At 41.7% G+C, this 18173-nt stretch overlaps 1 protein-coding gene across 1 annotated transcript; it reads left to right on the top strand.

Moving 5' to 3' along the window:
* Positions 1-17447: 17447 nt before the first annotated feature.
* LOC130966811 (uncharacterized) lies at positions 17448-18173 on the top strand. Its single transcript, XM_057891635.1, has one exon. It carries the CDS (start codon positions 17448-17450, stop codon positions 18171-18173), a length of 726 nt encoding a protein of 241 aa, XP_057747618.1.

The raw sequence follows: 18173 nt of genomic DNA, 5'->3' as shown, positions 1-18173 counted from the left end.
CACTCTGAACTTCAAAGGAAAAGTGAGATGCCAAAACTGTTCAGAAGCAAAAAGCTACAAGTCCCGCTCATGTAATTAAATTAATATTCATTGATATTTTGGACTTTATAGTATATTCTCTTCTTTTTATCCTATTTGATTTTCAGTTGCTTGGGGACAAGCAACAATTTAAGTTTGGTGTTGTGATGAGCGGATAATTTATACGCTTTTTGGCATTGTTTTTATATAGTTTTTAGTAAGTTCAAGCTACTTTTAGGGATGTTTTCATTAGTTTTTATGTTAAATTCACATTTCTGGACTTTACTATGAGTTTGTGTGTTTTTCTGTGATTTCAGGTAAATTCTGACTGAAATTGAGGGATTTGAGCAAAACTCTGAAAAAGGCTGACAAAAGGACTGCTGATGCTGTTGGATTCTGACCTCCCTGCACTCGAAATGGATTTTCTGGAGCTACAGAACTCTAAATGGCGCGTTCTCAACGGCGTTGGAAAGTAGACATCCAGGGCTTTCCAGCAATATATAATATTCCATACTTTATTCGAAGAATGACGACGCAACTTGGCGTTGAACGCCAAGTACACGCTCCTTTCTGGAGTTAAACGCCAGAAAAACGTCATTATCCGGAGTTGAACGCCCAAAACACATCATAACTCGAAATTCAACTCCAAGAGAAGCCTCAACTCGTGGATAGATCAAGCTCAGCCCAAGCATACACCAAGTGGGCCCCGGAAGTGGATTTATGCATCAATTACTTACTCATGTAAATCCTAGGAGCTAGTTTATTATAAATAGTACATTTAACTATTGTATTAGATGTCTTTTGACCACGTTACATCTTTGATCTCAGTTTTGTTTTATTCTTCATCCTAAGAGACTATTGATCACGTTTAGGGGGTTGGCCATTCGGCCATGCCTAGACCTCTTTCACTTATGTATTTTTAACGGTGGAGTTTCTGCACACCATAGATTAAGGGTGTGGAGCTCTGCTATACCTCAAAGATTAATGAAGTTCTATTTTCTTTTATTCAATTCTCTATCTTATTCTTATTCCAAGATATTCATTCGTACTCAAGAACATGATGAATGATGATGAGTTAGATAACCCTCATTATTATTCTCACTCATGAACGCTCGTGATTGACAACCACTTCCGTTCTACATGCAACAAGGCTTGAATGTGTATCTCTTAGATTCCCCAACAGAATCTTCGTGGTATAAGCTAGATAGATGGCGGCATTTGTCTGGATCCGGAAAGTCCAACCTTGTCTGTGGTGTTCCGAGTAGGATCCTGGGAATCCGGAAAGTCTCACCTTGTCTGTGGTATTCCGAGTAGGATTCCGTTCATGAATGACTGTGACGTGCTTCAAACCTGTAACCTGCTGGGCGTTAGTGACAAACGCAAAAGAGGGATTCTATTCCAGTAGGGGAGGGAACCAACCGGTGATTGGCCGTACTGTGACAGAGTGCGTGAGCATTAGCTTTCACTGCGAGGATGGGATGTAGTTATCAACCATGGGTGATGCCTCCAGACTGGTTAGCTGTGCGAGTGACAGCCGCATAGGATATTTCCCCGTGAGGATGAAAGTAGCCACAGTTGATGGTGAACCCCTATACAAAGCTTGCCATGGAAAGGAGTAAGAAGGATTGAGTAGAAGCAATGGGATAGCAGGCGTCCGAGAGCTCTACAGCATCTCCATTCCGCTTATCTGAAATTCCTACCAATGAATCTGCATAAGTATCTCTATCCTTTTTATTATTTATCTCTTTTTATTTTCGAAAACCATAAACTATTTTAATCTCCCTAACTGAGATTTACAAGGTGACCATAGCTTGCTTCATACCAACAATCTCTGTGGATTCGACCCTTACTCACGTAAGGTTATTACTTGGACGACCCAGTACACTTGCTGGTTAGTTGAACGGAGTTGTGACTTCAAATAAGGACAATTATTGAATAAATCCAATTACAATGAATCAGATCAAAGAACAGTGATCACAATTTCGTCCACCATGCGTCCAATGCCTTGCCGAGTTTGAGGTGTTGCATTTCCTTAGTCTGTTTACTTTCAGATGAAGCTTGTTTGTAACCAAATTTGAATGTATTTCATTGCTAATGATTCGTGCGGTTGAGTTGTTTTGCTTTGTAAATTTCCGCTTTTGTGGGTCATACAAATGACATATTCGAACCGATGCATATCACAATGTTTTTACTTTTAAACGCTCCCACGCATAACCTTTGATAGAAGTACTATTACATAACTTCATTAGCTAATAGGCCAAGCGGAATATAAAAAAAAAAAACAAATAGACCAGAACAGTTTAATATTAGCGTTGGGCCTAAATAGTACAATACTAGACCTAAACATACATTGCCGGGGAGGGGAGGGGTCGGTTTACGGTGTCTCCATCCCGTTGTTGCACTGACCCCTAAGACCCGGGACTTCACCTGTCCAGCAAAACGACGGCCAGCTGCCGTATCATTTCTCCCAGTTGAGTCCTGAGTTCATGTCTCTCTCTCTCTCCATCTGGGATACACGGTACTCGATCGACGCAATGGCCCGTTGTATGTCCTCAATCGATTGGCTGGCTGCAAGTGATGTAACTTTGTTAGCATCGTATTGATACCGACGCAAGTGATTAGACATGGGGGTGTCGCAAGAACACATTTTTCGCTTAGCAGATGCACCTGGTTCCGCTGAGGGACTATTTCTAACCGTCGTATCGTGCCGTTCGCCATGAACGACGAATCGATTGAAATCAGTTGGCGGCGGGAGCTCGCTACCCAGAACCAGAACAGGTGGAGTCGTCGTCACCGTCGAATCGTCTCGCCGCCGCGAACGAATTGATTGAACCCTGACGACGGCGGGAGGTCGCTGCCCAGCACCGTTACAGGCGATGCATTCACCTGGAAGTAGTCGTTCCAGGCGTTCACGGCCTCTTGGTAACTCCAGTAGTGAAGAAGCAGGTTCCGTGGAAAGCCATCCACCTGAGCCGCTGCCGTCTCGCTGTTGGGGTATATTCCGGGTATCCTCCCTCTAAAGACGACGTACCAGACACCTTCTGTGCGCATTGCCATCCGACTGTTAGAGGAGATCTGGTACACCCTTGAGAGGGAGAGGTGGTTAGGGTTGATGGTGGAATATACAGTTTATTGTTTTTTCTCTCACCTGGAGGCAAGAGTAGGGGTGCAGGGGTGGTCAGGACTCAGAAGTAGGGGTGCAGGGACTCTAGGTTCACGAATAATGGTGTAATTGCACCAACAAAGAACAAATAAATAACAGAAAACACTATTGTAAAGATTTATTTTGTACAGATTAAGTTTTTGTGGTTAAAAATAACTATCCGTGTATATCAACAGCAACACTAGTATTATTAGATAATAATTTGTATGGTTTAAAAATGAATATCTTTAATATCTGTATGAATTTACATTTATATGCTATAATTGACCATAAATAACATTTATCTTATTCTTTTATCAATATAATTATTATACTATCTGAACGCATCGATAAACGGAAACATCTAGGGAAACGTATGCGGTACTGAACCACAACCCCCTAACCCCCTCCCCCCCATGGCATTATATGAAAAGGCAAAATGCCACAAGCTCAGTCGTCTATCCTCTTCATAATCTCTGATAATCACTCGACGAAATTCTTGCAAATGGCCAGAAGTCCCGAGAAGGACACTAAGAAAGTGGACGTATCCGTTCAGCACGAATGCCCACTGAATCTCCTTCCTCGTGAAATTTGGTCGATTATTGCCACCAAGGTTGCATCGACTTCGATTGAGGATCTGTTCAACATGCAGGCGACGTGTAAGGTTTTCCTCAGTGCGACGAGATCAGACGCTGTATACAAGCATGCGACGATGTCTTATAAATCGCTAGCGTAGTTTTTAGGCAACCTCGACGGGCCTGAAAGGAGATTCCTTGATCGCTGCGTGGAAGTGGGAAATGTGGATGTTATAGTCCGACATGGGTTCGCGGAATATCTCCGGTTTGGTCGCCGTGACAAAGGCATGGAACTGCTTGCTGGGGCCTCAACGGAGGGCAGCATCGAAGCAGGTTACCTGTCTTCCATGTTGTTAATGTTTGATCACGAAGACGAGGAAGACATGGTTAGGGGTGTTCAAATGATGGTGGGTTTTATCAATTCTGGCCAGCTAGAGAGCTACACCAATTTCTTGATGGACGTTTGCAAAGATAACAAGGTGATCTTAAATGAATTGTTGGCACGCATCTGAACGACCGTGACTGTTCACCACTCACGCCAGTCCTCCCCCAACTGTACTGTTGAGCGATTCGTCCAGTGTGTCGTGTGTGCAATGCCTGGCCGAATACGATGTGCGGAAGTTCCTGGGGACTTATTGCGTTTAAGTAGTTTTCTAAACCCTAATGATCGAGGTTTTTTAGGATTTTTTATTTTGTAATTGCACTGAATGTATGTTTTATTATATAACATGAGAGGGAATTAATTTGAATTTTGTTTCGATCAATGGCTTCGCATTCTCTGTTTGTTCGAGCAATCTATTTTGAAAGATGTATTTCCTATAATTTCATATAATATTAGGATATCAAAAACTAACATGAGACTATGTCTGTATTCCTTTGTTTTATTATGTAGTGTATAGTGTAAAATGACGGTACGTGTACTTAAATCAGTAGAAACCCGTAAACATTCACAGAAATCCAACACGCTGCCTCTGGTATTTGGCTCCGATCTCAACAGATTAAAGTATATATAATCATATTATTGATGAGCGGATAATTTATACGCTTTTTGGCATTGTTTTTAGTATATTTTTAGTATAATTAGTTAAGTTTTTAGTATATTTTTATTAGTTTTTAGCTAAAATTCACTTTTCTGGACTTTACTATGAGTTTGTGTGTTTTTCTGTGATTTCAGGTATTTTCTGACTGAAATTGAAGGTTCTGAGCAAAAATCTGATTCAGAGACTAAAAAGGACTGCAGATGCTGTTGGATTCTGACCTCCCTGCACTCGAAGTGGATTGTCTGGAGCTACAGAAGCCCAATTGGCGCGCTCTCAACGGCATTGGAAAGTAGACATCCTGGGCTTTCCAGCAATATATGATAGTCCATACTTTGCCCAAGATTTGATGGCCCAAACCGGCGTTCAAAGTCAGCCTCAGAAATTCCAGCGTTTAACGCTGGAACTGGCATAAAACTTGGAGTTAAACGCCCAAACTGGCATGAAAGCTGGCGTTTAACTCCAGAAAAGGTCTCTACACGAAAATGCTTCATTGCTCAACCCAAACACACACCAAGTGGGCCCGGAAGTGGATTTTTACGTCATTTACTCATTTCTGTACACCCTAGGTTACTAGTTTACTATTAATAGGATCTTTTGACATTGTATCAGTACCTCATGATATTTTTACACATTTCATTGTATACTTTCCATGGCATGAGTCTCTAAACCCCATGGTTAGGGGTGAGGAGCTCTGCTGTGTCTTGATGGATTAATGCAATTACTACTGTTTCTTATTCAATCATGCTTGCTTCCATTCTAAGATATCACTTGCTCTTAACCCGGATGAATGTGATGATCCGTGACACTCATCATCATTCTCAACTATGAACATGTGCCTGACAACCACCCCTGTTCTACTTTAGATTGAGTAGATATCTTTTGGATTCCTTAACCAGAATCTTCGTGGTATAAGCTAGAACTGATGGCGGCATTCAAGAGAATCCAGAAGGTCTAAACCTTGTCTGTGGTATTCTGAGTAGGATTCAATGACTGAATGACTGTGACGTGCTTCAAACTCCTAGCAGGCGGGGCGTTAGTGACAGACGCAAAAGAATCAATGGATTCTATTCCGGCCTGACCGAGAACCGACAGATGATTAGCCATGCTGTGACAGAGCATAGGAATGTTTTCACTGAGAGGATGGGAGGTAGCCACTGACAACGGTGAAACCCTACATACAGCTTGCCATGGAAGGAGCCTTGCGTGTTTGATGAAGAAGACAGTGGGAAAGCAGAGATTCAGAAGATGGAGCATCTCCAAAGCCTCAACCTATTCTCCATTACTGCAAAACAAGTACCTATTTCATGTTCTTTTGCTTTTCACAATCAATCCTGATAATTTCTGATATCCTGACTAAGATTTACAAGATAACCATAGCTTGCTTCAAGCCGACAATCTCCGTGGGATCGACCCTTGCTCACGCAAGGTATTACTTGGACGACCCAGTGCACTTGCTGGTTAGTTGTGCGGGATTGCAAAAGTGTGATTGCAATTTCGTGCACCAAGTTTTTGGCGCCGTTGCCGGGGATTGTTCGAGTTTGGACAACTGACGGCTTATCTTGTTTCTTAGATTAGGACTGTTTTGTTTTTATTGGTTTAGAGTCTTTTAGTTGAGTCTAGTTTCATATTCTAAGTTTGGTGTCAATTGCATGCTTTTGTTTTTCTTTTAAAATTTTCGATTTTGCATGTTCTTAGTCCCTTTTTGATTCATAAAAATTCTAAGTTTGGCGTCCTCTTTGTGTTTTTCCTTTAAAATTTTCGAAAATTAGTGTTTGATTTTCTAAAAATTTTAAGTTTGGTGTCTTTTTGTGGTTTTTCTCTTTCCTCTTTTCAAAAATCAAATCTTTTTCATAAAACTTTTCAATCATATCTTTCTAATTGTTTTTTTTTCAAAATCTTTTTAATTAACTAATTGATTCAGTTCTCAATTTGCTTTGATTTTGTTTTCTTTTTTATTTTCGAATTTTTTTTTCTTCTTAATTTCCCTTTATTTTATTTTAATTTTTTTCGTTTAATTAAAAAAAAAACAAAAAAAAAAACAAAATTTATCTATTTGCAATCATTATCATTTCCCTTTTGTCCATTATGGACCTAAGAGGGATTGATCAGTCCAAAAGGACTCTGGGGTCATATGCTAACCCCATTACAGCTGCATATGGGAGTAGCATCTGTACACCTCCCATCAAAGCAAGCAGCTTTGAGCTAAATCCTCAACTCATTATCATAGTGCAGCAAAACTGCCAGTATTCCGGTCTTCCACAGGAAGAACCTACTGAGTTTCTGGCACAGTTCTTACAAATTGCTGACACAGTACATGATAAAGAGGTAGATCAGGATGTCTACAGACTATTACTGTTTCCATTTGCTGTAAAAGATCAAGCTAAAAGGTGGTTGAATAACCAACCTACAGCAAGCATAAAGACATGGAAACAGTTGTCAGACAAATTCCTGAATCATTTTTACCCTCCAAAGAGGATGACACAGCTAAGGCTGGACATCCAAGGCTTTAAACAAGAGGATAATGAATCCCTTTATAATGCCTGGGAGAGGTATAGAGGTATGCTTAGAAAATGCCCCTCTGAAATGTTTTCAGAGTGGGTACAGTTAGACATCTTCTACTATGGGCTCACAGAAAAAGCTCAGATGTCTTTAGACCACTCAGCTGGTGGATCTATACACATGAGGAAGACAATTGAAGAAGCTCAAGAGCTTATAGACACTGTTGCTAGAAACCAATACTTATATTCTAGCAATGAGTTCGTTCCAAAAGAGGAAGTCATGGCATTAGTCACTGATCCTAATCCTCAAGAACAGATGAATGAGCTTAATCAACAATTGCTCCTGATGACAGAACAGTTAGCAGAATTTAAAGAAATGCTCCATGATACTAAGGTTGCTAACAAGAACATAGAACTGCAGTTGAATCAAGCAAAACAGCAAATATCTAAACAGATAACAGAAGAATGTCAAGCAGTTCAACTGAGGAGTGGGAGAACACTGAATACCACTGCTCAAAAGAGCAAAAAGCCAAACAAGGAACAATTGACAGAGGGTAACCAAACCACTGTTCAAAATCCCTCTGAGGACAGTAAGAGCCCAGAGAGGAGTGTTATTGGCGTTCAAACGCCAGAAAGGGAAGGAAAGCTGGCGTTAAACGCCCATTCCTTGCCCGGTTCTGGCGTTCAAACGCCAGAAAAGGGGGAAAAGTTGGCGTTAAACGCCCATTTTCCACCCAATCCTGGCGTTCATACGCCAAGGGAAGATCAGACACCTGAGAGTGCTGACAGTAATCCCTCTAACAAGGCTTCTTCAACCACTTCTGTAAGGAATAAACCTGCAGCATCTAAGGTTGAAGAATATAAAGCCAAGATGCCTTATCCTCAGAAACTCCGCCAAGCGGAACAGGATAAGCAATTTGCCCGCTTTGCAGACTATCTAAGGACTCTTGAAATAAAGATTCCGTTTGCAGAGGCACTTGAGCAAATACCTTCTTATGCTAAGTTCATGAAAGAGATCTTAAGTCATAAGAAGGATTGGAGAGAAACTGAAAAAGTGTTTCTCACTGAAGAATGCAGTGCAGTCATTCTGAAAAGCTTACCAGAAAAGCTTCAAGATCCTGGAAGCTTTATGATACCATGCACATTAGAGGGCGCTTGCACCAAGACAGCCCTATGTGATCTTGGAGCAAGCATCAATCTAATACCTGCATCCACTATCAGAAAGCTTGGGTTGACTGGAGAAGTCAAACCAACCAGGATATGCCTCCAACTTGCTGATGGCTCCATTAAACATCCATCAGGCATAATAGAGGATATGATTGTCAAGGTTGGGCCATTTGCCTTTCCAACTGACTTTGTGGTGCTGGAAATAGAGGAGCACAAGAGTGCAACTCTCATTCTAGGAAGACCTTTCCTAGCAACTGGACGAACTCTCATTGATGTACAAAGAGGGGAAGTAACCCTGAGAGTCAATGAGGATGAGTTCAAGTTAAATGCTGTAAAAGCTATGCAACATCCAGACACACCAAATGACTGCATGGGCGCTGACATTATTGACTCTCTGGTAGAAGAGATCAATATGACTGAAAGCCTAGAATCAGAGCTTGAGGACATCTTCAAAGATGCTCAACCTGATCAAGAAGAACCAGAGGAAACAAAGGAATTTTCGAAAATTCCTCAGGAGGAGGATAAACCTCCCAAACCTGAACTCAAACCACTACCACCATCCCTGAAGTATGCATTTCTGGGAGAGGGTGGCACTTTTCCAGTGATTATAAGCTCTGCCTTAAATCCACAGGAAGAGGAAGCACTGATTCAAGTGCTGAGGACACACAAGACAGCTCTTGGGTGGTCCATAAGTGATCTTAAGGGCATTAGCCCAGCTAGATGCATGCACAAGATCCTGTTGGAGGATAATGCCAAGCCAGTGGTCCAACCACAGAGGAGGCTAAATCCAGCCATGAAGGAGGTGGTGCAGAAAGAGGTCACTAAATTACTAGAGGCTGGGATTATTTATCCTATTTCTGATAGCCCCTGGGTGAGCCCTGTCCAAGTTGTCCCCAAAAAGGGAGGCATGACAGTGGTTCATAATGAAAAAAATGAACTGGTTCCTACAAGAACAGTTACAGGGTGGCGTATGTGTATTGACTATAGAAGGCTCAATACAGCCACCAGAAAGGATCATTTCCCTTTACCATTCATAGACCAAATGCTAGAAAGACTAGCTGGTCATGATTATTACTGCTTTTTGGATGGCTATTCAGGCTACAACCAAATTGCAGTAGATCCTCAGGACCAAGAGAAAACGGCATTTACCTGCCCTTCTGGCGTGTTTGCCTACAGAAGGATGCCTTTTGGTCTGTGCAATGCACCTGCAACCTTTCAGAGGTGCATGCTCTCTATCTTCTCAGATATGGTAGAGAAATTTCTGGAAGTCTTCATGGATGACTTCTCAGTATATGGAGACTCATTCAGCTCCTGTCTTAACCACCTATCACTCATCCTGAAAAGATGCCAAGAGACTAACCTGGTTTTAAACTGGGAGAAATGTCACTTTATGGTGACTGAAGGAATTGTCCTTGGGCACAAAATTTCAAACAAGGGAATAGAGGTGGATAAGGCAAAGGTAGAGGTAATTGAAAAATTACCACCACCTGCCAATGTTAAGGCAATCAGAAGCTTTCTGGGGCATGCAGGATTCTACAGAAGGTTTATAAAGGATTTTTCGAAAATTGCAAAACCTCTGAGTAACCTGCTAGCTGCTGACACACCATTTGTGTTTGACACACAGTGTCAGCAGGCGTTTGAGACCCTGAAAGCTAAGCTGGTCACAGCACCATTCATCTCTGCACCAGATTGGACATTGCCATTTGAGTTAATGTGTGATGCCAGTGATCATGCCATTGGTGCAGTGTTGGGACAGAGGCATAACAAACTTCTGCACGTCATTTATTATGCTAGCCGTGTTCTAAATGATGCACAGAAGAATTACATAACCACAGAAAAAGAATTACTTGCAGTGGTTTATGCCATTGACAAGTTTAGATCTTATCTAGTAGGGTCCAAGGTGGTTGTGTACACTGACCATGCTGCTCTTAAATACTTACTCACAAAGCAGGATTCAAAACCCAGGCTTATCAGATGGGTATTGCTTCTGCAAGAGTTTGATATAGAAATAAGAGACATAAAAGGGACAGAGAACCAAGTAGCTGATCATCTGTCCCGAATAGAACCAGTAGCTGGGACGTCCCTCCCTTCTACTGAGATCTCTGAGACTTTCCCAGATGAGCAACTCTTTGCCATTCAGGAAGCTCCTTGGTTTGCAGATATTGCAAATTATAAAGCTGTGAGGTTCATACCCAAGGAGTACAGCAGTGTGCAAAGAAAGAAATTAATTTCAGATGCCAAGTACTACCTCTGGGATGAACCATATCTCTTTAAGAGATGTGCTGACGGAGTGATCCGCAGATGTGTACCCAGAGAAGAAGCATAAAGGATCCTATGGCATTGCCATGGATCACAGTATGGAGGACATTTTGGAAGTGAGCGAACAGCCACTAAAGTCCTCCAGTGTGGCTTCTACTGACCTACTCTCTATAAAGATTCCCGAGAGTTTGTGCGTAACTGTGACAGTTGCCAAAGAGCTGGTAACCTGCCTCACGGATATGCCATGCCTCAACAAGGGATATTAGAGATAGAATTGTTTGATGTATGGGGAATTGACTTCATGGGGCCATTCCCACCATCATACTCAAACACTTACATTCTGGTGGCGGTGGACTATGTATCTAAGTGGGTAGAAGCAATTACTACACCCACTAATGATACCAAGACCGTGCTAAAATTCCTCCAGAAACACATCTTCAGCAGATTTGGTATTCCCAGAGTACTAATCAGTGATGGGGGCTCTCATTTCTGCAATAGACAGCTACACTCTGCTATGGTTAGATATGGAATTAGCCATAAAGTAGCGACTCCGTATCATCCACAGACAAATGGGCAAGCTGAAGTCTCTAACAGAGAGCTAAAACGAATCCTAGAACGGATTGTGATAGCCCGAAGAAAGGATTGGGCAAAGAGCTTGGATGATGCTCTGTGGGCATACAGAACAGCATTCAAGACTCCTATAGGAACCTCTCCATACCAACTGGTGTATGGGAAGGCCTGTCATTTGCCCGTGGAACTGGAACATAAAGCCTACTGGGCAACCAGATTCCTAAACATGGATGCTCAGTTAGCTGGTGAAAAAAGATTGCTCCAGTTAAATGAGCTAGAGGAGTTCAGACTCAATGCCTTTGAAAATGCAAAAATTTATAAGGAAAAGGCAAAGAAGTGGCATGACAAGAAGTTGTCAACCAGAGTCTTTGAGCCAGGACAAAAAGTTCTGCTCTTCAACTCCAGGCTCAAATTGTTTCCAGGAAAACTCAAATCCCGATGGAGGAGTCCGTATGTGATCACAGGAGTGTCACCATATGGATATGTTGAGCTTCAGGATATTGATTCTGACAAAAAGTTCATTGTTAATGGACAGAGAATCAAGCATTATCTTGAAAGCAATTTTGAGCAGGAATGCTCAAAACTGAGACTTGAGTGAGTCTCAGTAAAGGTCCAGCTAAAGACAGTAAAGAAGCGCTTGCTGGGAGGCAACCCAGTCATTAGGAGGCTATATGATTTGTTTTTACAGAGGCAAGTATCAAAAATGAAGGAACTCACAGAGTTACAGAAGAATTCAGCTCAAAAAGCAGAGAAAAAGAGCTTACTGGCGAAAAAACGCCAGTAAGGGGCATTTTGGGCGTTAAACGCCAGAATGGGCACCATTCTGGGCGTTTAACGCCAGGTGTGTAGCATCCTGGGCGTTTAGAAAAACGCCCAGTGATAAAGGCTTTCTGGCGTTTAACGCCAGCCAGGGCACCTGGCTGGGCGTTAAACGCCCAAAAGGGGCATCTAATGGGCGTTAAACGCCAGAATGGGTGCCATTCTGGGCGTTTAACGCCAGAAAGGTGGGGGGACCACAATTTCGTTTTCAACTCAAATTTTTTCAAACTTTCCTTTTCTTACCCATACTCTTCTACATAAATGCACTTCAACCTTTCATCATTCACTTTCAAATCCTCACAAATCAAAACCATTCTTCAAATCTATCTCAAATTAATTCCAAATCTCATTCAAAAACTCACCCTTTTCTCAAATTCTCTCCATATCTTCTCAAATCTCTTCTTATTTTTTTCGAAATCTCCTTCCCCCCCTTATAAGAACACGTTCGGCCCCTCATTGCCCACACCATTCGAATTTGCTCCTCTCTCTCTCTTCTTTCCTTTCTTTTGCTTGAGGACAAGCAAACCTCTAAGTTTGGTGTGCTTTTCCGTGATCACTAAAGCCAAGATCATGGCTCCTAAGGGAAAACAAACCAATTTAAGAGGCAAGAAAGAGAATAATCCAAAGAATCTTTGGAATCAAGAGAAGTTCTTAACCAAAGAACATGAAGACCATTATCACAAAATAATGGGTCTGAGGTCAGTGATCCCGGAAGTAAAATTTGATCTGAAAGAAGATGAATATCCGGGGATCCAAGAGCAAATTCGAAACAGAGGATGGGAAGTTCTAACCAATCCTGAGACAAAGGTTGGAAGGAACATGGTTCAGGAATTCTACTCAAATCTGTGGCTGACAGATAAGCAGAGAATGACTGGAACCACTTACCATACCTACAGAACCATGGTCAGAGGGAAAGTTATGTACTTCCATCTGGACAAAATAAGAGAAATCTTCAAGTTGCCTCAACTGCAAGATGATCCTGACTCCTTTAATAGGAGAATGGTGAAAGCAGACAAAGGGTTGGATCAAGTTCTAGAGGACATATGCCTCCCTGGAACTAAGTGGATAACCAATTCAAAGGGTGTCCCAAACCAACTCAAGAGGGGAGACCTCAAACCAATTGCAAGAGGTTGGCTAGACTTTATTGGGCATTCCATATTGCCCACTAGCAACCGTTCTGAAGTCACCATCAAGAGAGCAGTGATGATTCATTGCATTATGCTTGGAAAAGAAGTGGAGGTTCATCATGTGATTGCTTGTGAGATCTACACAATTGCAAATAAAAATTCCACTGAAGCCAAACTGGCTTACCCAAGCTTGATCTCCTTGCTCTGTAAAGAGGCTGGGGTGAAGATGGGAGTAGATGAATTCATACCCATTGAACATCCAATCACCAAGAAGTCAATGGAAGGACAAGTGCAAGACAACTCTATCAAAAGGAGGGCGCAGGAGTTCCTCCCTGAATTTCCTGAAATTGGCTACTGGGCCAGCCTAGAAGCATCTATCACCAAGTTGCAAGAGACTATGGAGCAACTTAAGGAAGAACAGCAGAATCAGAACTGCATGCTCTGCAAATTGCTGAAGGAGCAAGAGAAGCAGGGGCGTGAACTCCAAGAGATGAAACGCCAAAAGCTCTCCTCTCAAGCTGAGGGAGCATCCACTTCTCAAAATCAAGGTTGTTGAGTCCTAACTCTGTGAAAACCTCTATCATTAGGAGCCTATTTTTGCGTTTTTTTTTCTATTTTCTAGTCTAATCTTATATCTATTTTTTTTTGAGTCTTGTTCTTAATTCATAATTAATAAAATTTAGAGTTCATGCCTTAAAGATATGAATGTCCTATGAATCCATCACCTCTCTTAAATGAAAAATGCTTTAATCACAAAAGAACAAGAAGTACAGGATTTCGAATTTATCTCTGAAACTAGTTGAATTAGTTTGATGTGGTGACAATACTTTTTGTTTTCTGAATGAATGCTTGAACGGTGCATATGTCTTTTGAATTTGTTGTTTTGAGAATGTTAAAAGTGTTGGCTCTTGAAAGAATGAGGAGAAAGAGAACTGTTATTGAGGATCTGAAAAATCATCAAATTGATTCTTGAAGCAAGAGAAAGGAAAAAAAAGAAGAAAAAGAAAAAGAAAGAAATAAAGTTGTGAACCAAGGCAAGAAGAGTGTGCTTAAGAACCCTGGACACCTCTAATTGGGGACTCTAGCAAAGCTGAGTCACAATCTAAAAAGGTTCACCCAATTATGTGTCTGTGGCATGTATGTATCCGGTGGTAATACTGGAAGACAGAGTGCTTTGGGCCACAGCCAAGACTCATACACTAGCTATGTTCAAGAATCATCATACTTAACTAGGAGAATCAATAACACTATCTGAGTTCTGAGTTCTCATAGATGCCAATCATTCTGAACTTCAAAGGATAGAGTGAGATGCCAAAACTGTTCGGAGGCAAAAAGCTACTAGTCCCGCTCATCTAATTGGAACTATGTTTCTTTTATATTTTGGAGTCTATAGTATATTCTCTTCTTTTTATTCTATTTTTATTTTCAGTTGCTTGGGGACAAGCAACAATTTAAGTTTGGTATTGTGATGAGCGGATAATTTATACGCTTTTTGGCATTGTTTTTAGTATGTTTTTAGTATAATTAGTTAAGTTTTTAGTATATTTTTATTAGTTTTTAGCTAAAATTCACTTTTCTGGACTTTACTATGAGTTTGTGTGTTTTTCTGTGATTTCAGGTATTTTCTGACTGAAATTGAAGGTTCTGAGCAAAAATCTGATTCAGAGACTAAAAAGGACTGCAGATGCTGTTGGATTCTGACCTCCCTGCACTCGAAGTGGATTTTCTGGAGCTACAGAAGCCCAATTGGCGCGCTCTCAACGGCATTGGAAAGTAGACATCCTGGGCTTTCCAGCAATATATGATAGTCTATACTTTGCTCAAGATTTGATGGCCCAAACCGGCGTTCAAAGTCAGCCTCAGAAATTCCAGCGTTTAACGCTGGAACTGGCATAAAACTTGGAGTTAAACGCCCAAACTGGCATGAAAGCTGGCGTTTAACTCCAGAAAAGGTCTCTACACGAAAATGCTTCATTGCTCAACCCAAACACACACCAAGTGGGCCCGGAAGTGGATTTTTACGTCATTTACTCATTTCTGTACACCCTAGGTTACTAGTTTACTATTAATAGGATCTTTTGACATTGTATCAGTACCTCATGACATTTTTACACATTTCATTGTATACTTTCCACGGCATGAGTCTCTAAACCCCATGGTTGGGGGTGAGGAGCTCTGCTGTGTCTTGATGGATTAATGCAATTACTACTGTTTCTTATTCAATCATGCTTGCTTCCATTCTAAGATATCACTTGCTCTTAACCCGGATGAATGTGATGATCCGTGACACTCATCATCATTCTCAACTATGAACATGTGCCTGACAACCACCCCTGTTCTACTTTAGATTGAGTAGATATCTCTTGGATTCCTTAACCAGAATCTTCGTGGTATAAGCTAGAACTGATGGCGGCATTCAAGAGAATCCGGAAGGTCTAAACCTTGTCTGTGGTATTCTGAGTAGGATTCAATGACTGAATGACTGTGACGTGCTTCAAACTCCTAGCAGGCGGGGCGTTAGTGACAGACGCAAAAGAATCAATGGATTCTATTCCGGCCTGACCGAGAACCGACAGATGATTAGCCATGCTGTGACAGAGCATAGGAATGTTTTCACTGAGAGGATGGGAGGTAGCCACTGACAACGGTGAAACCCTACATACAGCTTGCCATGGAAGGAGCCTTGCGTGTTTGATGAAGAAGACAGTGGGAAAGCAGAGATTCAGAAGATGGAGCATCTCCAAAGCCTCAACCTATTCTCCATTACTGCAAAACAAGTACCTATTTCATGTTCTTTTGCTTTTCACAATCAATCCTGATAATTTCTGATATCCTGACTAAGATTTACAAGATAACCATAGCTTGCTTCAAGCCGACAATCTCCGTGGGATCGACCCTTGCTCACGCAAGGTATTACTTGGACGACCCAGTGCACTTGCTGGTTAGTTGTGCGGGATTGCAAAAGTGTGATTGCAATTTCGTGCACCAATTATACGAGGTTAAGTTCCAGTACAGAAGATCAAATGGGCGACAGAACAAAAAAAAGGAAATAAAAGCATCATACATGCCTGAACGAAAAAAATGACATTAAGATATCAAGAATGTGCAGCACATCAACTACTTCGGGCCCCGTCTTCATTCTGCCCAGCCGGATGACGACCCCGACGAAGCAAAAACTTTTGCCTTTCCTCCACAATGTCCAGCCAGCGTTCCAGGTCACACCACGGAAGAGACTCAACCTGTTCCTGTTCATGGCGCTTGGCAATTTCTGCCTGTAATTCCTTCTCAGTGAGAACCAACTGTTGAAGGAGTACGTCATTTTTTTGCTTCTTTGTTTTCAATTGTTTTTCCAGCCATTGCTTTTCCTGCACCTCTTCCTCCAGTTCATCCTTCCTTGCCTCGAAGACGAATTTGGAGGCCATCAGCTCCACCTTTGCCTGCCTCAGTTCTGCGTTGGTTGTTACAAGTGTAGCCTTTAACATCTCCTCCCTCTTAACCAGTGCCGCCTCAACGAGATCATAATCTGCGGACTTTTCATCTACGCGGTTGATGTCGATAAGTGCGTCGATCAAGAGTTCCGCGAGGTCGTCGGGACTAATGGCGTGTTCGGTGATGGATTCCTCCGACATTTTCTCGGGATAAGAGGATGACGACATAGTGGCAGTAATGGAGAAGGGTAGATAGAGAGTTCAGAAAAGGAGTTACGGCAACGAAGAACTGAAGAAGGGTTAGTACTTAGTAGGGTTTGCGGTTGTGAATAACGGGCACGTGTATATATATATATGTATATATATATATAGTAGAAAGTTGCTTGGATGGGTTTTTTACGTAACTAACGTGTCAATGATGGGGTTTATTCACAAAAATAAGACATTAATTTAAACTATTTCGATGAAAAAAAAGGAAAGGATAATATTTAACATTTATTCAACGAGTAATTAACGAAAGTAATTAAGGTTGTCATGAATATAACACAAGAATCGAAAAGTCAACATTAAATTTTTGCATTGTAAAACCAAATCAGTTGAATTGGATAGCACATTAGTATTTCGTTCGTCCCTTATTAATTAATTATCTTATCTTTTCCAGAACCATCGGTAGAGAAACATACGAGGCACTGAACCAATTTAAAAAATATATATATATATATATCCTAACAGCAAAAAACGTATCGTTGGTGGTCGTGTGTCATCTTTATACTTTCTATAACCTATGGCCTAAGTTGCTTGCAAATGGCTGGAGGTTCCATGAAGAACGGAAGGAAAAGGAAGGCAGCCAAGAAGGTCAGAGGTAAAGGGACCATCTCCATTGAGTGCGAATGTCCACTGAATCTTCTTCCTCGCGATATATGGGTCAGGATTGCCACAAGGGTTGCGTTGTATTCGATTAAGGATTTGTTCAACATGCAAGTTAGTTGCAAGGTGTTTCTGGGTGCAGCGAGGTCCGAAGCTGTTTACAAGGAGGCGTCGATGATGGAGTTGCCGATTGTGTTCTTTTTAGACAACTATGACCTACCTAAACACAGGTTCATAGAACGATGCCTTGAGGCAGGAAATTCGGGTGCCATGCTCCGGGCGGAGATGACTGAATTCAGTTTGTTTGGTGACTGCGTTAGTATAACTGGGGACGAGTTGGAGGGCTGTTACATGTGTGCGATGCTGCTACTGTCTATTGCCAATGAAGACGAAGTGCTCGTGCGAAAGGGACTTAAATTTTTTGAGATTGTACGTGCTTCTGGGGCGCTCGAAAGGTGCAGAGGTGTCTTCAGTCACTTATTCGCGGGTCCCGAGTTGGAACTTAAGCCGTTCTATACTGGACTGCCCGAGGTTTGTCGGTCAACCAGTTGCCGCACCAGAGGCACCATGGGTGATGTGGAAGATTTGTCCCAGGTCTCCTGTGTGCAGTGTTTGGCCGATTACGAGGTTCGGGTGTTCCTGGATTTGTTTGCATTCGAATAA

This window comes from Arachis stenosperma, chromosome 3, assembly GCF_014773155.1.
Source record: "Arachis stenosperma cultivar V10309 chromosome 3, arast.V10309.gnm1.PFL2, whole genome shotgun sequence".
In the NCBI taxonomy this organism is placed as follows: Eukaryota; Viridiplantae; Streptophyta; class Magnoliopsida; order Fabales; family Fabaceae; genus Arachis; species Arachis stenosperma.
This window is presented reverse-complemented; position numbering and strand designations above follow the sequence as displayed.

What these genes read in the sequence shown, in the direction of transcription:
- LOC130966811 (XM_057891635.1), top strand. Translation starts at nt 17,448, where the DNA reads ATGGCTGGAGGTTCCATGAAGAACGGAAGGAAAAGGAAGGCAGCCAAG.